The 21,762-nt window shown below is 37.6% G+C and overlaps 1 protein-coding gene across 1 annotated transcript; it reads left to right on the top strand.

Moving 5' to 3' along the window:
• Positions 1-1,551: 1,551 nt before the first annotated feature.
• si:ch73-217n20.1 (complement receptor type 1) lies at positions 1,552-20,438 on the top strand. The gene is made up of 22 exons (XM_053643593.1): positions 1,552-2,074; positions 2,224-2,424; positions 3,749-3,845; positions 5,795-5,868; positions 7,339-7,554; positions 7,959-8,132; positions 8,212-8,409; positions 8,524-8,703; positions 9,408-9,504; positions 10,016-10,089; positions 10,524-10,703; positions 11,739-11,922; positions 12,829-12,848; positions 14,744-14,974; positions 15,825-15,998; positions 16,078-16,275; positions 16,390-16,569; positions 17,297-17,393; positions 17,830-17,903; positions 18,285-18,464; positions 18,893-19,076; positions 19,872-20,438. Coding segments are annotated over exons 1-22 (3,069 nt in total). The 5' UTR covers positions 1,552-2,019; the 3' UTR covers positions 19,873-20,438.
• Positions 20,439-21,762: the final 1,324 nt, after the last annotated feature.

Below are 21,762 nucleotides of genomic sequence, written 5' to 3'. Positions count from 1 at the left end.
GCACTTGGGTGTTTGTTGTGCCTAAACAGGATAATCTTGATGTTATAAAAATTACAGTGTAATTGAAGCTTATCCAGTCAGACAGGAGACCATGTAGGGCGTAAAAACATTCTAGTAAATCAAAGTGTGATGATCTTTATTTATTTATTTCCATACATACAACTACCACACAGAGCCAAGGATCTTCATCTTACAAGACTAAGCATGCTCTATAAAAGCACTCAAAAACAATCTATAATGAGAGAGTACATAATGACAGAGCAGTGTTTCAACGTATGCTGCTGAGAGACATCTGGAATCACTGGTTCCAGGATCTGTAGTGTTGTTCCTTTGTACAACCATATTACTGTGCTGGGAAGTATCACAAGTCCTTTATATTATGAGTACATTGTTTTTGTATGGTGGTCTGGGAGGACCTACCGTATGTGACTGCGGATTAATAAAAGTTTCAAAAAACAGGCAAAAATGACAAAACATTTTGTTTTGACCAAAATTTCCCCGTTTTAACATGCCTCGACATCTCAAATTTAACAACATCACCAAAATGATGTTGAAATATTTTATTAACTCTTATTAAGTTTATAAAACTCAATGACCTGTCGAGGCATGGACTCCATAAGACCTCTAAAGGTCCTGTGGTATCTGGTACCAAGTCCTGTAAACTGAGAGTTGGGACCTCCATGGATTGGACTTGTTTGTCCGGCACATCCCACATACGCTCAATCAGATTAAGATCTGGGGAATTTGGAGGCCGAGTCAACACCCTGAACACGTTCATGATCATGTTCCTCAAACCGTTCCTGAACAATTTTTGCAGTGTAGCAGGGCGCATTATCCTGCTGAAAGAGGCCACTGCTATTAGGGAATAGCGTTGCCATGAAAGGGTGCACTTGGTCTGCAACAATGTTTAGGTAGGTTGTACGTGTCAAAGCATATACACTAATCAGCCATAACATTAAAACCACTGTCAGGTGAAGTGAATAACCTTGATTATCTCAGTACAGTGGCACTTGTCAAGGGGTGGGATAAATTAGGTAGCAAGTGAACTGTCAGTTTTCGAAGTTTATGTGTTGGAAGCAGGGAAAATGGGCAAGTGTAAGGATCTGAGCGACTTTGACAAAGGCCAAATTGTGATGCCGACTGGGTCAGACCATCTCCAAAATGGCAGGTCTTGTGGGGTGTTCCCGGTATGCAGTGGTTAGTACCACTGGTGCATATGCATCACTTTCCTGGGGAAGAGATGGCACCAGGATGCACTATGGAAAGAAGGCAAGCTGGCCAAAGCAGTGTGATGCTCTGAACAATGTTATACTGGGAAACCTTGGGTCCTGGCATTCACGTGGATGTTACTTTGACACATACCACCTACCTAAACATTGTTGCAGACTAAGTACACCCCTTCATGGCAACACTATTCCCTAATAGCAGTGGTCTCCTTCAGCAGGACAATGCGCCCTGCTACACTGCAGAAATTGTTCAGGAATGGTTTGAAGAACATGACAGTGAGTTTGAGGTGTTGACTCGGCCTCCAAATTCCCAAGATATCAATCTGATCAAACATCTGTGTGATGTGCTGGACAAAAACAAGTCCGATCCATGGAGGAACTTACAGGATTTAAAGGATCTGGTACTAACGTCTTGGTGCCAGATACTGTACCACAGCACACCTTCAGACGTCTTGTGGAGATCATGCATCCACGGGTCAGAGCTATTTTAGGTGGCACAAGGGGGACCTACACAATATTAGGCAATTGGTTCGAATCGGTTATTACCATGGCGACGATAACGAATCAGCTGAGGGCTATATATAATAAGCTCGGGTATCTATTTAATATTGCACACTGAGCTGTGTGTGTGTGTGTGTGTGTGTGTGAGAGAGAGAGAGAGAGAGAGAGAGAGATAGTGTGAAAGAGGGTTGGACTTTGTGATACGCCTCCGTCCAACTACACCACATCAGATTACTTTAACGGGTTCCAAAACCGATCTCCCGGTGTAATCTATTCAGTTAGAGCTCTGAAAATGGCGGATATGTTGTGGACTTGGGTGTTTTTGGCGTTCTCCGCGCACTTAGTGGGTGAGTAAAAACGTTACTATGGATGCTAAAAGAAAAGGCGCGCGCGACCTTCCTCAAACCCTGAGGCTATTTTTAAATCGCGTCTCCTCAGGATTTGGTATCGTTTCTGTGTTTACTTCATCCTGTGTCTTTTTGTCTGTCTGTCTCAGTGTCATATACAGGCAGTAAATGTGGCTCTCCGACTGTGTATCAGGACAATCTGTTGGAGGAAATGTACAAAGGAAAGCGGGAGTTTAATAACGGAGACAGAGTGATGTATAGATGTGCGCGCGGCTACACGCACAGCCACGGCGCGCGCGTCTCCTTATGTCAGCATGGAGAGTGGAGTCCTCTGGAGATGCAGTGCAAAAGTAAGTGTTTACTAACAAAACAACAACAACAACAACTAAACAACTTAAGACTGCTAAATATATAAACACCAAACTCTTTACCTTTATCATAACTATACCCAGTCTTCACCTCAAATCACTTTATACTCTACACTATTTGTGGTAACCATGGTAACATCAGGCGCCATTTTACCCCTGATATACTGTAACCTACTATTTTGGCTTTACAAAGAGGTCACATCATTGTATTTTTACTGATTAAATATTTCCCCTATAAATCAGAGGGACCCTTTTAATTTATTTAATTAACTGTATTTATAAATGTGCACAATAGTGTTTTTGCTATTTATTGGAGCTTTTTATTTCCACCCAGTTTTAGATTTCACATAGCTCCACTTATTTTTATAAGTTATTAAAATTTGTGTTAAACCCAAGTGACCAGTCAAACAGGGTAAAATCTATAAAAACCAAATCAATAATGAACATAATAATAAGTAATCTTTTAGAACTACTAAAGTGTTGTTTTACTTGATGCTAAGACACGTAATCAGCATCTTATCTATTCAGTCTGTACAGGATTTCGCAGAGGTTTTTTTTTTTTTGTCACGGCCAAACGTTTTTTTTTGGTACTTTTTTTGTTTTGCAGAAAACTACTCGAATCGGTGAAATCGCAATTGCACTAAATAGTTTTGCAGGTCGTTCGTAGTGACGTTTGTTGGTAAATGAGACCTTTGTAGCTGTACTCATGTTCGACGCACGTGAATCGAAGAGGACTTCGGCTGAATGCGCGTTGTTACGACGTCACATGACACGTTTTGGCCCAACTCTGCAGAAAATTTGCGGTAATTTTGAATAATCGCAAGCTCTTCCGAATATAGCGGAGTTTGCTTGATTTTGCGTTCATTTCTGCGACTGACTATTCAACTTGACACAAATAAATACCGCTTAAATGGCATCCCAGGGCACCATGCCCACATTCACACCTAGGGGCAGGTTAGAGTCACCAAATCACTCTCTACAAAAATGTGTATTTGGACATGCATTGCTGTGTTTGAGTGTCCCAGAAAGCTTGTTTTACTTAATGGACTAGCTTTCCTGAGTAATGAAATGAATTGTCTTTCCCCTGACAGTCCTTTGTTTCAATGATGACTTGATGTTGATTACACCGCTGAAAACATGCAGCTCTTTTGAACACAGATATTAGTACAAATATTGTGAGATGAATTTAACATGCGGTTTGCTAGATAATGACACTAAACATCTATTACGTATTAGCTAAATCAGCCAAGTAGCTCCAGTGCCAAAACACAGACACAAACGCTCAGCTTTTTATTCTCTTTCTCAGGGAAAAGGTGCGGTTCTGCTGGAGAGATACCGAACGGGCGATTCATACAGACGGGCAACGCCTTTGAGGACATAGCCTATGCAGTGTGCAATGAAGGGTAATGGAAAGAGCTGGCTTACATTAATTAATCAAGGAAATTAAAGGGAAATTCTACAACGCCTCTTCTTTACCTTGACAAACAACTTGTCACGTTCGCCTGCTCTGAGGGAAAACTGATTTCTCACACATCCCCGTCCAAACAAGCTGATATGAAACGCCGTTATCAGAATGTTATCAGAATTTGACTGACTCTGCGAAGGTTAGGTCGTGTTGTTCTTGAAAACACGTATCGTGATAATTTCTATAATGTCTTCTTGATATTGTATCTCATTCATCAGTCATTAATAAAGTTGCGTGTAAATGTTTCCAAGGCCAAACTGAACAAAAAAAATTCCTGCAACAAAACTTTCTCTGACGTTCTTTGTTCTCATGCGGGTATGTTGTATGTTGATAAATGCCAATCAGCCATAAATCACAAGCACAGCTGATTTACATCTGGGGACGCCCACGAAACTCCATAAAAGGCAAAACTCAAAGACAAAACAGAAGAAAAAATGCCTAATAGGCATGGCATGCGCTAAATCGTCCACTAATGCAGCTCAGCCATTGTAGTACGTCGGCTACCATCTAACCTACGCACATTAACTCCTCCGTCATTTATAGGGTGTGATTACTTTTCTCCTAATTGAATGGCTAATCTTAGTATGGATTTGTTAATATATACAGTATCTCACAAAAGTGAGTACACCCCTCACATTTTTGTAAATATTTGATTATATCTTTTAATGTGACAACACTGAAGAAATGACACTTTGCTACAATGTAAAGTAGTGAGTGTACAGCTTGTATAACAGTGTATATTTGCTGTCCCCTCGAAATATCTCAACACACAGCCATTAATGTCTAAACCGCTGGCAACAAAAGTGAGTACACCCCTAAGTGAAAATGTCCAAATTGGGCCCAAAGTGTCAATATTTTGTGTGGCCACCATTATTTTCCAGTACTGCCTTAACCCTCTTGGGCATGGAGTTCACCAGAGCTTCACAGGTTGCCACTGGAGTCCCCTTCCCTCCTCCATGACGACATCACGGAGCTGGTGGATGTTAGAGACCTTGTGCTCCTCCACCTTCCGTTTGGGGATGCCCCACAGATGCTCAATAGGGTTTAGTCCATCACCTTCACCCTCAGCTTCTTTAGCAAGGCAGTGGTCGTCTTGGAGGTGTGTTTGGGGTCGTTATCATGCTGGAATACTGCCCTGCGGCCCAGTCTCCGAAGGGAGGTGATCATGCTCTGCTTCAGTATGTCACAGTACATGTTGGCATTCATGGTTCCCTCAATTCATGCTTCCCTCCCCAGTGCCGGCAGCACTCATGCAGCCCCAGACCATGACACTCCCACCACCATGCTTGACTGTAGGCAAGACACACTTGTCTTTGTACTCCTCACCTGGTTGCCGCCACACACGCTTGACACCATCTGAACCAAATAAGTTTCCATGCCCAAGAGGGTTAAGGCAGTGCTGGAAAATAATGGTGGCCACACAAAATATTGACACTTTGGGCCCAATTTGGACATTTTCACTTAGGGGTGTACTCACTTTTGTTGCCAGCGGTTTAGACATTAATGGCTGTGTGTTGAGTTATTTTGAGGGGACAGCAAATTTACACTGTTACACAAGCTGTACATTCACTACTTTACATTGTAGCAAAGTGTCATTGCTTCAGTGTTGTCACATGAAAGATATAATCAAATATTTACAAAAATATGAGGGGTGTACTCACTTTTGTGAGATACTGTAAGTCGTTATTATGAAACAGCCAAGTTTCACAAAATGTTTGTTAACCTGGAGTGTGATTGAAATAAATAAATAACCTATGACTAGTAGTGTATTTTCTAACCTTCCTCAAGACATGAGTTTTAATCTCTCTGATTAATGCTTATGCCATTTTTTATTATGAAATAAGCTTGCTTAAGACTTCTCAATGCTGTTCGATGTCATTTTTTTAGCTACGTTCTACAAGGAGAGGTCATTAGGGAATGCCTGGTTAACGGATGGAGTGGAACGGTTCCTACTTGTGTAGGTAAGATCCACTTTTAATGCTCAATTTTTTTTTTGATTTTTAGAGTACTTGTATCCATTGTATTTACAACAAGCAGAGACAAGAATGAGGTCATCCTTAAATTATCATAACGTTTTAATTTATTTCAGTTTAAATTTCAGTTGTTTAATACAGGTAACTACGAAGCACTGTTTCAGCCATGTCACATCCAGAACACTGGATTACCCTCAGTAACGTATACGTACATGGCTATTTCTGTTAATGTAAACATTTGATATTATGATATTATGATATTTTGATAATATATAGAAATATTTTTTTTAAGTCTATCTAATCAGGGCAACACAGTGGAACTTTCAAGGCTTTTTTCTGTCCTCACGTTAAGCCGATCAGCACAAAGTTGGTGTCACAGGAGTTACATGTGTCATGTAGCACTATATGCAGGTGTTTTTTGAGAATTAACCTTGACATATTTAATAATCTCAGCAAGACCATTTGAGACAATTTTATTTCAGTGTATCGTCACTATGAAAAAATACAAATACTAATTTCATCATGTGACAGAACAGCCAATAAATTTTTATTGAATATCCACATCAGCACATTATTGTAAGACAATGAGAAATAACTTCTTGTATCTAATGTGTTCAATAGCCGGTGAGGATTTTGTTCTTTAGAATTTGGGTCTCCTTAAATGCTTTAATCCAGAAAAATGACAGGAAGTTGAACTAGGGTTTAAGGTTTTGGGATTAGGGTTATTACACAGTATTTCCCGGTGTGCAGAATGACATAAACAGACAAACACACACACAAGTATTTTCCCATTTTCTCATGTTTCATTAGCATAGATTCCCACCAATTCTTCTATCTGGGAGGTTTAAAAGACACTTATTTTTTTTCTTGAACAGTTGCTCTTGCAACATTGCAGGGCGGCTAAACACGCTTGGAGGAGAGCACTACTCTTTGCTGTATACATGACCAAACAAATGGCTAGTGTCAGTGTGCTTGACAAGAGGAAAAGAGGCATGTTAAACCTTCCATGTTGGATAATGGCATCATTGCTGAGTGCTGTAATGGTGATACAGTTGCGTTTACTGTGTTGGAAAGTAATCTTGAACTAAAACTTTGTGTTCTGCATTGGCCAGTTCTTATTTTGTAATGTGTGGTGAATAAAACACTTGTGTGACCTTGTGAGCTCCAAATTTGTACTGAAAACCAGGAAGTGATACGATTGGATAGACCAATCATTTCCAATTTTAAATGGGAACATCACTTGGTCCAGTTCCTAGTGACTGTCAGGGGGAAAAAACAGCTTTTGCTTAATTTTGGGACAAAGTGCCATTTCCCAGAATCACTCAGCACTAAAGGTGTACAGTAACGCAGAGATCTTAATTCTCTTCAAGAGAAAATGCTTGTAGGCTGAAGTTCTTGGTCCATAATAACACTACGAATCTTTGTGTCGCTCTTTCCCTCCCTCTTGCTTTCCTCTAGTGTCTAATTCTGCCTCTTCAGCCTCTGATACACCAGTAATGTGTCCACTACTCAAGAACAATAAAAATGCTACATTTTATGGAACAAAGGTCACATATGAACCCGGAGAGACCTTACCCTACTCCTGCAATTTTGGGTTCCAGCTGATTGGCAGTATCAGCGTTCTGCAGTGTGAGAAAACTGGCAAGTGGAACCCTAGTCATGCAAATTGTCAAAGTAAGTCAAGAGGAATCCTCAACTGAATTCGATATTTGAGTAATATCTGGTTAAATATACTCTTTGTAGGATGCATAAAATATTTAGTGTGATGACCATGCGTAAATCAGAAAGACACTCCTAGGTTGCTTGTAGCATGGGGATTGATCAACACTACAAACATTATATAAACAATATATAAATTATATAAACAATATATAAACAATATTTGCAAAAACAGATCCCCAAAAGCCCTTTGCACGCCTGGAGATCGTCCTCATTGGCATATGAAAGAGATGGAGGAATTTAGCTTAGGTCTAACAGTTAAATGTTCTATTATTTTTCCACTTTTTATTCTTCCAAATTAATCAGTTTGACTTGGAAAGAGGTTACAAAATGTCTTACTTGTATGTTTCTGTTTGCAGAGATCAATTGTGAGACATTTTCTATAGCCAACGGTAAAGTAAAGTTTAGTTATATAACCTTTAACATGAAAGTAAGTATCAGCTGTGATGTTGGGTACCGCCTCAGAGGGCCGAGTGTCGTCACGTGTGGAGCGAACAGCTCCTGGACTCCAGCTCTACCCACCTGTGAAGAGGGTAAGACTCTTTTAGATTGACTGTATAATAATTGTACAGTTCAGTATTGTGGTTTACCTTTTGCTCTGTGTGCTAGCAGAGCTCGTACGGGTCACATGCCCGCCCCCAGCCGTGCCCAACAGCAGCGGACAGGACGGATACAAGATAGAGTATGAAGTCGGAGAACACACCACCATCTCCTGTAAGGAAGGCTTCGAGCTGATTGGCTCACCACAGGTCATCACATGTGGAGCAGACGGCCAATGGCTGGGAAGGCCGGAATGTCGTTTTACTGGAGGTACTTCTGCTAATCTGAAGACTGTTTAGAGTTCATTTTAATTCAATGGCTAATATATGAAATGTACAAACAGAGGAATGTGTATGTGAGAAGTCCATTTGAATTGTCCTACAGGGAAATGCCAGCCTCCGCCGTACTTCCTTCATGCCCACACCGAGCTCATTAACCTGAGACACTACGAGCCCAACACTGCCGTGCGTTTCAGATGTAATCATGGCTACCGCATGGTCCGAGGACCGAGCACCATATACTGCAGGAACGGCCAGTGGACCGAGTTGGAGATGATATGTGAAAGTATGTGGCTTTTTTCACTCTATTTTCCTTGTTCTTGTAATTTTGTAATTTATTTATTTGTTGTACGTATGTAATTCTGTAATTTCAGGGTTTCACAGAGGCACTTGATACTGATGATAATAATCAACAACAAAGTTAATTATTTGTCACTAACAGCATGTCCTGAAGTGTTTTAAGTCCATTTATACTACAGCAATTTTGTATTCATTAAAGAACGACACATCATCTGATTTTTTAATCAGTTTATAGTCACTTTTAATGTTATAAAACTATAAACAGTCGTTCCCTCACCAGTCTCTCTTTTTTTCTTTCTTGAAGTTAAAACAAGTTAAAACAACAACATCTGTTTGAAGAATTTCCATTGTTGGAAAATTTAGTTATAGCTTTACCGCCGACTGTTACAAAGTTCTGACACTGGAAACTCCTTCCATAAATGTTAAATAAACCTCTGCTCACAGAATTGAAACGATAACATATTAGAACAACCACGTTAATATAAACCTGTGAGTAAACCTGCACGACTGTCTGAGAAAATTTATCAACAATATGACCAATCAGAATCGAGAAGCTGTAAACTACGTGGTCATATGACGGATTTCAGGTACAGCGTACTGTATTACCAGAGTGATATTACAAACAGGAAGTGGAAATATTCCATATTTTGTGCATGGTTTAACACATCGCTATGTCTTTCTGGTTTAAAGAGAGAAAATGTGGCTCGGCCGGGGAGATTATAAACGGACGTTATCACTACACAGGCTCTTTGTTCGAGGACACAGCTACAGCCAGCTGTGATGAAGGGTAAGGCTTGATGCACGACTGCACATTATTTTATGGATGAAAAGAATTTTTAAACAATAATAATAATAATATGTATAGCTACGATTTGATTTTTGTAGGGAACATAGCAACAAATATTATTGCTATTATAGGTAGCATTAAACATACAAGACCCACTAAAGTGGGTTTGTATGTTAAGAGGATGTGGCTGGAGAACTGTTCAACTGTTAAGATCAACCATTTAAACTGTAGCTGTACTTTTTTGCACTAATATTTTTTCAGCTCAGGATTAAACTGTAAACATTTGTTTATGCATAACAAGCATTTCTACAGTCTTATGACTTTTAACAGTTTTTGTTTTTTGGGACTGGTACTATAGCATTGTTGTCTCTAACATTTTTTTTTGTCGATTTTTTTAATGAGCTTGCTTTTAATCGGCGTAATATTTACCATGCACTAACATTGTCATCACATGCTCTGTCTCAATCTCAGTCCCTATCTCAGGATGAATTTTGTTGATTTGTGTGTGTAGGTACCACCTGGTCGGCGTGGCTGAAAGACACTGCAGGGCATATGGATGGGACGGCAGAGTACCTGTGTGTGAGGGTAGGCATGCTGTTTTTGTAGGTATCTCAGTTATGATTATTGTTCTCGTTGACCATCGATTTCCAATTCCAGTCCACCGTGTAGTGTTTTCTCTTACATCAGAAAGCAATAAGACATTGCCCAGCAAATGCACTTTTCTGCTATTTGTGGTTTTGATATAAATGGTAATAAATTGTAGTAGCCGACATATTTTGAAATGTTACCATGTTATATTTTAATATTGTCTTACATTTCTATCGACGTGTAGAGAGATATTGGTCTATTTATACAGGAACCACTATAATTGTAAAAGTGCGTTTCTGCATCAGTAATTATATCCAGGGTTATATCTGCTTAGGAGTTAAATACCTTTCAGGGTTAAATAAGCTAAATGTTAATTTCCTACTACACAAGTGTATTTATTGCTGAAAAGCATCTGTGTGTATCTTTTACAGCTATCCAGTGCCCTGAGCCTCCAATGGTGCCACATGCAGACCTATTTTTTGACACAAATGGAATAATAAAATATGGTTATGTGGCCTCATACAGATGTCACTTTGGAACATTGATTGGAGATTCAGACATCATCTGCACCGAAGATGGCACATGGAGTGCTCCAGCTCCTCGGTGTGAAGGTAACCAAGGCAATACACATCATGATCCAGTATTCTACCATGAGAGAGTCATTCAGAGTTTGCCGTATTTTTTTTTTTTAAAAGTCTTTTGCTAATGTCCCAACTCATTTACATGTTTTTAGATTTTTTTTTATATGCTGTATATGTCTGATTCAGGTTGTTAAAGATTATATATAGACATAACTATATAATTGCACTTGTTTATCTAATTACAGTTTCAGCTCAATTTACACACCATAAGCAGTATTTTTTAATAGTACAAAAGTGAGTTAGAAAGCATAAAAAGGTTATGTTGCCAATCATTTTGCTCTAGATTAATAAGAAGTAGGGTTGCACGGTACACCAGTTCTACCGTAGTATCACTATTCTAAAGCTTCAAAATACCGCCGATGCCACAGTATTTTTTAAACGATAGCATCGTCAATACAGTAGTACTGTAAGTAATGTAGTACGTGCGGCAGTTAACACTACTTTCGCTAAAACGACACAGGTTAGTAACACTTCATTTAGCCTAAATTCTTTACCTTAATCTTTAAAGATTTCCTGTTTGCTACTGTTAAGTGAGCTATTGTTAATGGTTACCACTGTAGCTGCGTTTGCTAGTAAGCGAGCTAACGTTATGCTAACCGATTTCTGTAAACAGTTTCTATAAATTTGGTTAATTTTGTAGATTTGAATGATGAATTAACACAATATTGCATGGTATTGTGATATTTCAGCATGTATACAACCCTAATAAGAAGTAATGACTCTTTTATGTATGTGTGTGTGTGCGTGTGTGTGTGTGTGTGTATATATATATATATATATATATATATATATATATACATATATATATATATATATATATATATATATATATGTATATATATATATATATATATATATATGTATATATATATATATATATATATATATATATATATATATATATATATCTCAATCATTTTAAGAGTACTTATTACAAATTCAGTACAAATTAGAGTACTAGATTTGTCCTGTCCTAAAAAATATCTTTTTCCTCATGTCTTTTAGTTGCTACCTGCCCTGTCCCCATCATCAGGAATGCGTTAATAGTTTCTGGAATGAGGCTTCGATACCAGTCCGGGAACTCCGTGATATTCCGGTGCAGGCCAGGAAGAAGATTATCAGGCCCTGATACCATCACGTGTGGGAAAGATGGACACTGGAAGCCAAGACTTCCTCAGTGTGTATTCTGGTACTAAGAGCAATCAATTTGTACAATCAATAACTCTGCATCTGTGAAAGGACATTTTGTCTCTCTGGCTTGACTGAGATCCTCCATTTTATTTTCTCCTCTAGCCAAATGTATATTCAGTCCCTTCTTTTGCAGTATCTTCAACTCTAATCCGTTTTACTTTAAAAATCTAATTAGATTTTACCTTCGAGTTTTAATTACCTTTCATTTAATTTTTTCGTTTGATCTTTTACACATTTTCCAAATTTCTTTCGCTGAGGGACTTGGCTGACCAAGAACACAGCTGTAACTACTCATCTGGAAAATGTAATACATAAGCTTTCTTCATGAATTTTCTGTGAAATGTTTCTAAAAAACACACATCATATAGTGATACCATTAAATATAATATTTAATATATTTTAATAATTTAAATGTTATAATAATATAATAAGCAGTTAAAATGCTTTCTTGCTGCACTTTTAATCTTTTAAAACTGGCCTTCAAACAAATATAACATTACAAAATATATTCAATTCTATGTACGAACGTGAGATTTATTGTTTCTGAAACCATATTACATTTTCATTTCTCAATCTCTTATACCTGTTTTTAAATTGTTACATGGCTGCATGTTGTACTTGTACCTGGAGCAGGATTTCTTTAATTCATGAAAAACTTCTTTTGGAAAACAAAAATTATACTTTCCACCTTCAAATTTGTTTAAAACTGGTCAGAAGACAGCATCCTTATACTTATATACTGTATGTTGGGATTTATGGTGTAAACAGTTGCTGGATTTTTCCTACATATAAGTAACATAAGTGTCCGAATGTTGTCACTTTAAGCGTTAATCCAAATGTTGATGTTTTAATGCGCTGCTTTTACATTATAAGTAACTGTGTTTGTGTCTATTTTATTTTTGAGGTCAAGCAAGCCTGCCTTATGTATGGACACAAATTACTTTCGTTTAAATAGACAATTCAAAATCCAGACATTTATCTGAACATTCAATAAAGTTAGCAAATTTGCCATAACATTATTAATGTGTTTTTAGTTTTTTTGTATTTTATTTTGTGTGTGTGTGTGTGTCTATTTTTCCTCTATATCCAGCTGCATTGCGACAAAAATTCAGGACACCTTTAGCAGGAAGACTATAAAAACTGATCTCTCTAAAGAAAAAAGCCTACACCTGTTTTAAAAAAGGAGGCCAAAACAAAATGAGAAGATTTCTGGGGTCCCAGGTTGTGCAACTGTCCTAAGTTTTACCCAAATGTTGGGTGGTCATGAGGGGGAAACGGTTTATACAGTGTACAGTACTTTCCATCACAAATGAAGACAAATAAATACAATGCATTGCTAATTTATTCAATATAACAATCTAGTAACTGATAAATTGCAGACTGTATATAATGTAGTTTATTTATACACTATGTTTATTTATGTTTAATGTTTAAGCATGTGGATATACTCTTCGCCATTTAATAGGAACAAAAAATTTTATTTTATTTGTGTGTTTTAGTGGTGATCTTTAAATGGGGCATTAATATATTAATGTTTAGAAATTATTAAGGAGTGTAGGTTATTTCTCTGGAAATTACTAAAATATTTAGAAATACCAAATAACTAAATAAACCACCATGTTTTCCAGAGAAAATGATTTACTGAGGAAAAACATGTCGATAAAATAATTAGTAAGCGGTAAATGCGTAACAAAATGACGGCGGTAACGAATCACCTAAGGGATATGGTATAATAATAAGCGCCCTTGTGTGTGTGTGCGTGTGTGTTTAACGGAGGGCTGGACTTTCTGTTAACGCCTCCGTGCAACTTAACCCCCTCAAATTCCTTTAAAGGGGCTCTAAGAACCGATCTTCTCCATCAGATCTCTGGATATGGCGGTCATGGTATGGACCTGTGTGTTTTTGGCGTTCTCCGCGCATCTAGTGGGTGAGTAAAAACGTTAGCCTTGGTGCTAAAGACAAAAAATAAATACAAAATCGTTGGCGCGCGCGGCCTTCTTCAAGCCCTGAGGCGATTTTAATTCTGGTCTCCTGGGTATCTGGTGTCGTTTCTGTTTACTTTGACCTTGTAAATATTTGGTTAAATACAACCACCTTTAATTTAGAAGATTTAAAAAAAAAAAAATCTTTGTATTTTCTGTACATTCACAAAATCCTCGTTAAAAACATTTGTTAACTGTAAACACATCACCTAAATTCACCTTGATACAAATAAACACCCTTAAGAGATTATTCTATGCTGTGGGTGTTGATTCTGTAGGTTTGGGTGAAAAACAAAACAAAAACAAAAGTACATACGCTCGCAATGTGCTCAGATGCACTGGATCAGCCAATGTATAATGGGATCTATTTGCTTAGTCTAATTAATCAGGCCAACACAGTGGGATCTTTCTGAAGTTGTACTGTACAAGGCTTTAGTGTCTAGCGTTAAGTACTGTAATCCAGTTTAAAGTAAAATGTCACTCTCTGCCGGTCTGTCTGGAAAAATAACCCGTAAATAGTCTGTATTCAATAATCTCCGCATGAGAAGACCATTTCATACTTCCATGCTATTGGATTGATCTACTGACTGGATTGGATCTACTGACTGTTACGATTGGATAGCTCTACTGTTTAATGCAAATAGAAACGTCACTGTGTCTAGTTCTTAAAATCAGAGGTTTTTTGGGGTAAAGTGTCCTTTTCCAGAATCACCCAGAGCTAAATAATAAAATGATACTTAAATGATGGTATGATTCTTTGTGTCTCTCTGTTTAACTCCCTCATCCTCTGCCTCTTCACTCTCTCTCTTTCTTTCTCTCGTGACTCTTTCTCTTTAGTCCCTCAGACTTCATCTCCAATCACTACCTCCGCAGACCCTAGCGGAGGAAAAACATGTCCACTACCCCAGAAAAAAGATAAAGCTACGTATGACGGAACCAAGCACACATATAAACCCGGAGAGACCTTATCCTACTCCTGCAATGTTGGCTTCCGGCTACAAGACAATAACAGTATACTCCGGTGTAAGAACAACGGACAGTGGAAACCTAGTGATGTGAAGTGTCAACGTAAGTCAAGAAGAATCCTCAACTAAATTCTGTTTTAGAGTAATATCTGCTTAAATGTTCGGGCAACGTCTCAACCTTTCAAAATTAATACTCGTGCATTAGTAACTACTCAGTCATTTTAGAGCAGTACAGTAATGACATTCATTTCAAAATACCCAATGCATCATCTCAATTATCTTACGCCCTGGATTAGTTTCACATGTGAAGTGGGGTAATTGTTATCGATGTAATTATTACCTCAGGGTTTTAGTCTTTTCTGAATCCGTCACGTCAGTCATTTTTTTATGGACTGTGTGTGTACGTGTTTGAAAAGATCACACCATTTTTTAGCTTCTGTAAAATAAACAGTTAATGTATACTCTGTCTGAATCAAGATGTTGGCAAAGATTGTATTATATACTATAGGATATAACTCCAGAATGTCCTTTATGTCATGTCTTGCCAAACCCAAGCCAATACAATATTGGCTAATACAATAAGTAATAAATAAAATTAGGTTTATGTAGGATGTATGGAATATTTAGTGTGATGACCATTCGTACATCTGGAAGACAGATGCTCCTAGGTTTCTTGTAGTACGGGGATTAATCTTTACTAAAGATGTCCTTAACAGCATTAACTGACATACTTCAACTAAGACAGCATTAACAGGTATACTGCAATTCTGGTAATCCAGTCCTCTCTTAAAAATACTTTAATTTGATCCAGTTTAAATAATATTTACAAAAACATTGGAGTTTTTTAAAAAAAAAATTCTTGTATTGTTCCAATTTTTATCTTCGAAATTAATCAGTTTGATTCAGACAGAGGTTACAAAATGTCTTACTGTATATTTCTTAACTGTTTGTAGCGATCAAATGTGAGAGATTTACCATAGGCAATGGTAAAATAAACACTGGCCGTCTAAGGTTCAACACAACTGTTAGCATCAGCTGCAATGTTGGGTACCGCCTCCGAGGGCCGAGTGTCGTCACGTGTGGAGTTAACAGTTCCTGGACTCCAGCTCTACCCACCTGTGAAGAGGGTAAGACTCTTTTAGATTGATTGTATAATAATTGTACAGTTCAGTATTGTGGTTTACCTTTTGCTCTGTGTGCTAGCAGAGCTCGTACGGGTCACATGCCCGCCCCCAGCCGTGCCCAACAGCAGCGGACAGGACGGATACAAGATAGACTATGAAGTCGGAGAACATGCCACCATCTCCTGTAAGGAAGGCTTCGAGCTGATTGGCTCACCACAGGTCATCACATGTGGAGCAGACGGCCAATGGCTGGGAAGGCCGGAATGTCGTTTTACTGGAGGTACTTCTGCTAATCTGAAGACTGTTTAGAGTTCATTTTAATTCAATGGCTAATATATGAAATGTACAAACAGAGGAATGTGTATGTGAGAAGTCCATTTGAATTGTCCTACAGGGAAATGCCAGCCTCCGCCGAACTTCCCTCATGCCCACACCGAGCTCATTAACCTGAGACACTACGAGCCCAACACTGCCGTGCGTTTCAGATGTAATCATGGCTACCGCATGGTCCGAGGACCGAGCACCATATACTGCAGGAACGGCCAGTGGACCGAGTTGGAGATGATATGTGAAAGTATGTGGCTTTTTTCACTCTATTTTCCTTGATCTTGTAATTTTGTAATTTATTTATTTGTTGTACGTATGTAATTCTGTAATTTCAGGGTTTCACAGAGGCACTTGATACTGATGATAATAATCAACAACAAAGTTAATTATTTGTCACTAACAGCATGTCCTGAAGTGTTTTAAGTCCTTTTATACTACAGCAATTTTGCATTCATTAAAGAACGACACATCATCCGTTTTTAATCAGTTTATAGTTACTTTTAATGTTGTGGAAGGTCCATGAAGGTCCAAGTTAAAAAATAATTTTTAAATGTTTACTTCCAACATCTTTACATTGTTGGAAAACATAAAAGTTTACATTGTTGGAAAACATAAAAGTTTACACAAATTAAACTTAAAGTAAACCTCTGACTGTTACAAAGTTCTGCCACCGGAGACTCCTTCAATAAATGTTACATTAACGTGTCTTTACAGAATAGAAACTATAGTGTATTTGATATAAACCTGTGATTATTAAAGCTGCTGTTATAGAAAATTAATCAACAATTTCTGACCCATCGGAATGAAGAAATCAACAGCGCTATTGTACTGTGTACAGTCGTAAAGTACATGGTCATATGACGGAATACAGGTACAGCGTACTGTATTACCAGAGTGATATTACAAACAGGAAGTGGAAATATTCCATATTTTGTGCATGGTTTAACACATTGCTATGTCTTTCTGGTTTGAAGAGAGAAAATGTGGCTCGGCCGGCGAGATTATAAACGGACGTTATCACTACACAGGCTCTTCGTTCGGGGACACAGCTACAGCCAGCTGTGACGAAGGGTAAGGCTTGATGCACGATGGAACATTATTTTATGGATAAATAGACGTTTTAACACATTACATTACACATTACATTACAACATAATATAAAAACATCTTTTACATAACATAACATCTTAATCCAATAATAATAATAATAATAATAATAATAGTAGGTATAGCAACATATAACATTTTTGTAAGGGAAAAGGTGGGTTTCTGTGTAAGGGGGCATGGCTGTTGCTTTAAATGTCGCAGTTCTTAGTGTACATTTATTTGTACTTGATTTTTGTAGCCTTGTTATATTATTTTTAGCTGGTTCTTAAGCATACTTGCTTTTAATTGCTATATTTTTTTTACCACGTACAAAAACAGTCAGATTTGCATCAGATTTGCGGGGGTTTTTTTCTTCTTTTTAGTCCCCATCTCACGATGAATTTTGTTGATTTGTGTGTAGGTACCACCTAGTCGGCGAGGCTGAGAGACACTGCAGAGAAAATGGATGGGACGGCAGAGTACCTGAGTGTGATGGTAGGCAACCTCAGCAATGAAAGTTCATCTTTATCGCTTCAAAATGGATGCATGTAAATTGGTGACAGTCTCAGTTCACGGGTCGTTTGTGACTTTATCACTTGCTAGTGTGAATGCTGGATAATGCCCCAAGCTGCAAGCTCCAAATGAAAAAAAAGTAAACTACGTGAGCTTCTAGAAGTTGCAATTGTGCAGTTTATTCTTTTTCTCAAAACTAAAAATGCAAGTGTTCAATACTAAATGCTTAATTATGATCAAGTGCGTTCAGTTCATTTCTGCAGCAGTAATTATATCCAGGGTTAATAAACAGAAATTTTCATGACTTAAATGTGTGTGCTTATTTATTGCTGAAATGCAATAAACGGTGTGGATCTTTTACAGCTCTCCAGTGCCCTGAGCCTCCAATGGTGCCAGATGCAGACCTATTTTTAGACACAAGTGGAATAATAAAATATGGTTACGTGGCGTCATACAGATGTCGCTTTGGCACATTGATCGGCGCTTCAGACATCATCTGCACTGAAGATGGCACATGGAGTGCTCCAGCTCCTCGGTGTTACGGTTAGCACAAGGCAGTACACATCATGCTTCCAGTACTCTACCATTAGAGAGTCATTCAGAGTCTGCAGTCATTTTCTTTTTTAATTTAAAGTTTCATATTCTGAACTTTTGTGTTTTGTTTTGCTAATGACCCAACCCCTTATGAATTTAGATGTTTTTATATGCTGTATTTATGTATATAATATATTAACGCTAAAGATTACATACCCACCTGACATGTCTTTCAGTATAGTTACAGTTTAATACAATTTGCACACCACAACAAAAAAATATGACTATAAATAAAACCGTAAGTTTGCTACATTTATGGCATACAGTCACAATGTTATTCGTAATAATACCACAGTCCCACTCAAATGTCTGTGTGTATTTTTCTAAACGCAATACTTTTGATTTGTTCCATCATAAAATTCCTTTGTGTCTTTTAGTTGTTACTTGCCCTGCCCCCGACGTGATGTCTGGGTCAATCATTTCTGGGACGAGGCCTCGATACCATTCCGGGAGCAAGGTGACATTCAAGTGCAAACCAGGATGGAGATTAGTCGGCCCTGACATCATCACCTGTGGGGCAGATGGACACTGGGAGCCAAGACTTCCTGAATGCAGAAAATGGTACGCTTTCCTTTTATTATATAAACAGTGAATAATCATTTTTATTCATCGGTATATCAATAACGTCAGGCCCATGATGAAGGTTGTGACTCGGCCCAACAAACGAATTTAGAGTCCGTGTTCTGATAGAAATATATCTTGTGAACTGTAATTGAATTGAATTTGCTTGTCAGTAATTCTAAAGCAATAATCTAAATTCAACAACACACACTGGTATTGGGGGTGCACGGTGGCTTAGTGGTTAGCACGTTCGCCTCACACCTCCAGGGTCCGGGGTTTGAGCCCTGCCGGGGCTGTGTGTGCGGCGTTTGCATGTTCTCCCCGTGCGGTGGGGGTTTCCTCCGGGTACTCCAGTTTCCTTTTATTTAATTTCCTCCCCCAGTCCAAAGACATGCATGGTAGGCTGATTGGCATGTCCATAGTATATGAATGGGTGTGTGAGTGTGCCCTGCGATGGACTGGCACCCTGTCCAGGGTGTACTCAATGCTCCCTGGGATAGGCTCCAGGTTCCCTGTGACACTGAAAAGGAGTAAGCGGTAGAAGATGGATGCATGGATGGACACTGGTATTGCTGTAGACTGGTTTTTATAAGTTTTTTTATAAGGTTTTTATAAGAAACTGGACCTGTATTTTTGTGCCTTAATGTCACTTTTGTTCTGTCCGAGGACTCTCATGTTGTCTCTCTCGTTTGAGTAATATCCTCCATTTTCAATCCTTTCTTCAACCCTAATTTGTTTTACTTTTAAATACCTTTCCTTTCATTTTTATCGTTTCATTTTCTACATAATTTTCAGATTCGCAGAGGGACTTTGCTGAGAACAAGACCACAGCACTAACTTCTCATCTGGGATACGTAATACATAAGCTTTCTTCATCGATTTTCTGTGACACCTAAGAAGCACATTGATCAATAACATTGTTATAATGCTAACATTAAATATAGTAATATTTGATATAATAAATTACATATTGGTTAAACTGCCGTCTTTCTGAATTTTTATCACTTGTCTTTAAATAAATAATATTACTAAATATATTGAGTTGTGTCTACATACGTGAGATTTCTTGGTTCTGAAACCTTATTATATTTTCATATCACAATCTCTTATATCTGTTAATAAATTATTAAAATTGTTGGAGCGGGATTTCTGTACTTGTATTTGTACCTGGAGCAGGACTCTTGTCCGTTATGGGAATCTTACCTGCTGAAAAAAACTATGGAAAACCTCACAGAATTTGTAATGGTTTTAATGGTTATAATGGGAATTGTGTTGGTTTTACTGGAATCTGTAATGGTCCCTGTGGGTCTCTATTGGTAATTTGTTGCCCTATATTTGTGGCATGATAATGTCTAGTGGATACCATTAATGGTAATGGTTTTGATGGTTAGATGATGGTCTGTAATGGTATTTGTAATGGAGACCATTAGAATTTCTGTGATGGTTTCTATTGTTTTTTTCAGCTGGGTTATTTTGGAAAACAGATTTAAAGGATGTTCAAAAATGACACATTCCACCTTCTAATTTGTCTAATACTATCACCAAAAGACAACATTCTTATGCATATATACAGTATGTTGGATTTTAATGGTATTACCCGTTGTTGGGATTTTCTAATACATAAGTAACACATAAGTGTCTGCAGTTTATTAGTGTGAATGTTAATCTGAATGTTAATCTTTTAATATATGTTGCTGTATAATTAGTTTCATTTACAAAGAATATACAAAATCCAGACCTTTTATTTTTTTGGAACATTTAATAAAGTTTGCTAATATGCCATTACAAGTCTCATGTTTCAGTTTTATTTATTAATTTAATGACTCAGTTTGTTATTTAGTTAGTTAGTTAGCTAGCTAGCTGGTTGGTTAGTTATTTTACAAATGGACTTTTGATAGAAGAGTCCCCCCCCCCCAAAAAAAACCAGTGCCAACACTATAATTTATATATATATATAGAGAGAGAGAGAGAGAGAGAGAGAGAGAGATTTTGTCTTTATTCTGATGTTTTTTTGTGCTGTATTTGTTATAAATGTAACTCAAGGTGGCTAAAGATTATATGAAATGTTTGTCAGTGTAATTGTTGTTTAATTCCATTTACACATAATCATTATTTATCTATTTATTGGTTAGTTGTTTGTTGTTTTTTTTTTTTTTTTTTTTTTTTAATAATAATGAGTTCAAAATGTTAGTCATTAATTAATTCAGCCACAAGATGACTTTAAGCAAGTGTTTGCTTTAAACTTTACCAGCAGTGTTTTGCAATGAAACCTAACACATCACCGATGAAGGAATATTAATCACAGCTTTAATGAAGTTTGAACAGATGTAATGGTGTTAGAGTGGCGTGAGTAAAATGAGAATAAAGAAGAGATCATATTTTATATTTTAAATGAGAAACACCACAGCGGTTTTTGTCTTCCCACTTGCTCATCACGTGTTACTTGCACTGACCTCAGCAGGAGGTTTGAGGTAATAGTTTCTAAAGTCAGGCCTCACTACCTGTCTGGGAGCTTGGTGATGATGAGATCAGGTATTTAACATATAATTGTGTCCTTTTAATTCCTGCAGGTATTGCAGGTCCTGCAGCGGAAGAAAACAAACAAGACCACTGTTTGTATGAACACCAATTCCTTTCATTTAAAAAGACAATACAAAATCCAGACATTTTTACATGAGCATAAACA

This window comes from Ictalurus furcatus, chromosome 15 (assembly GCF_023375685.1).
Source record: "Ictalurus furcatus strain D&B chromosome 15, Billie_1.0, whole genome shotgun sequence".
Taxonomy (NCBI): Eukaryota; Metazoa; Chordata; class Actinopteri; order Siluriformes; family Ictaluridae; genus Ictalurus; species Ictalurus furcatus.
Note: the sequence above shows the minus strand (reverse complement) of the source record. Positions and strands in the feature narration are given on the sequence as shown.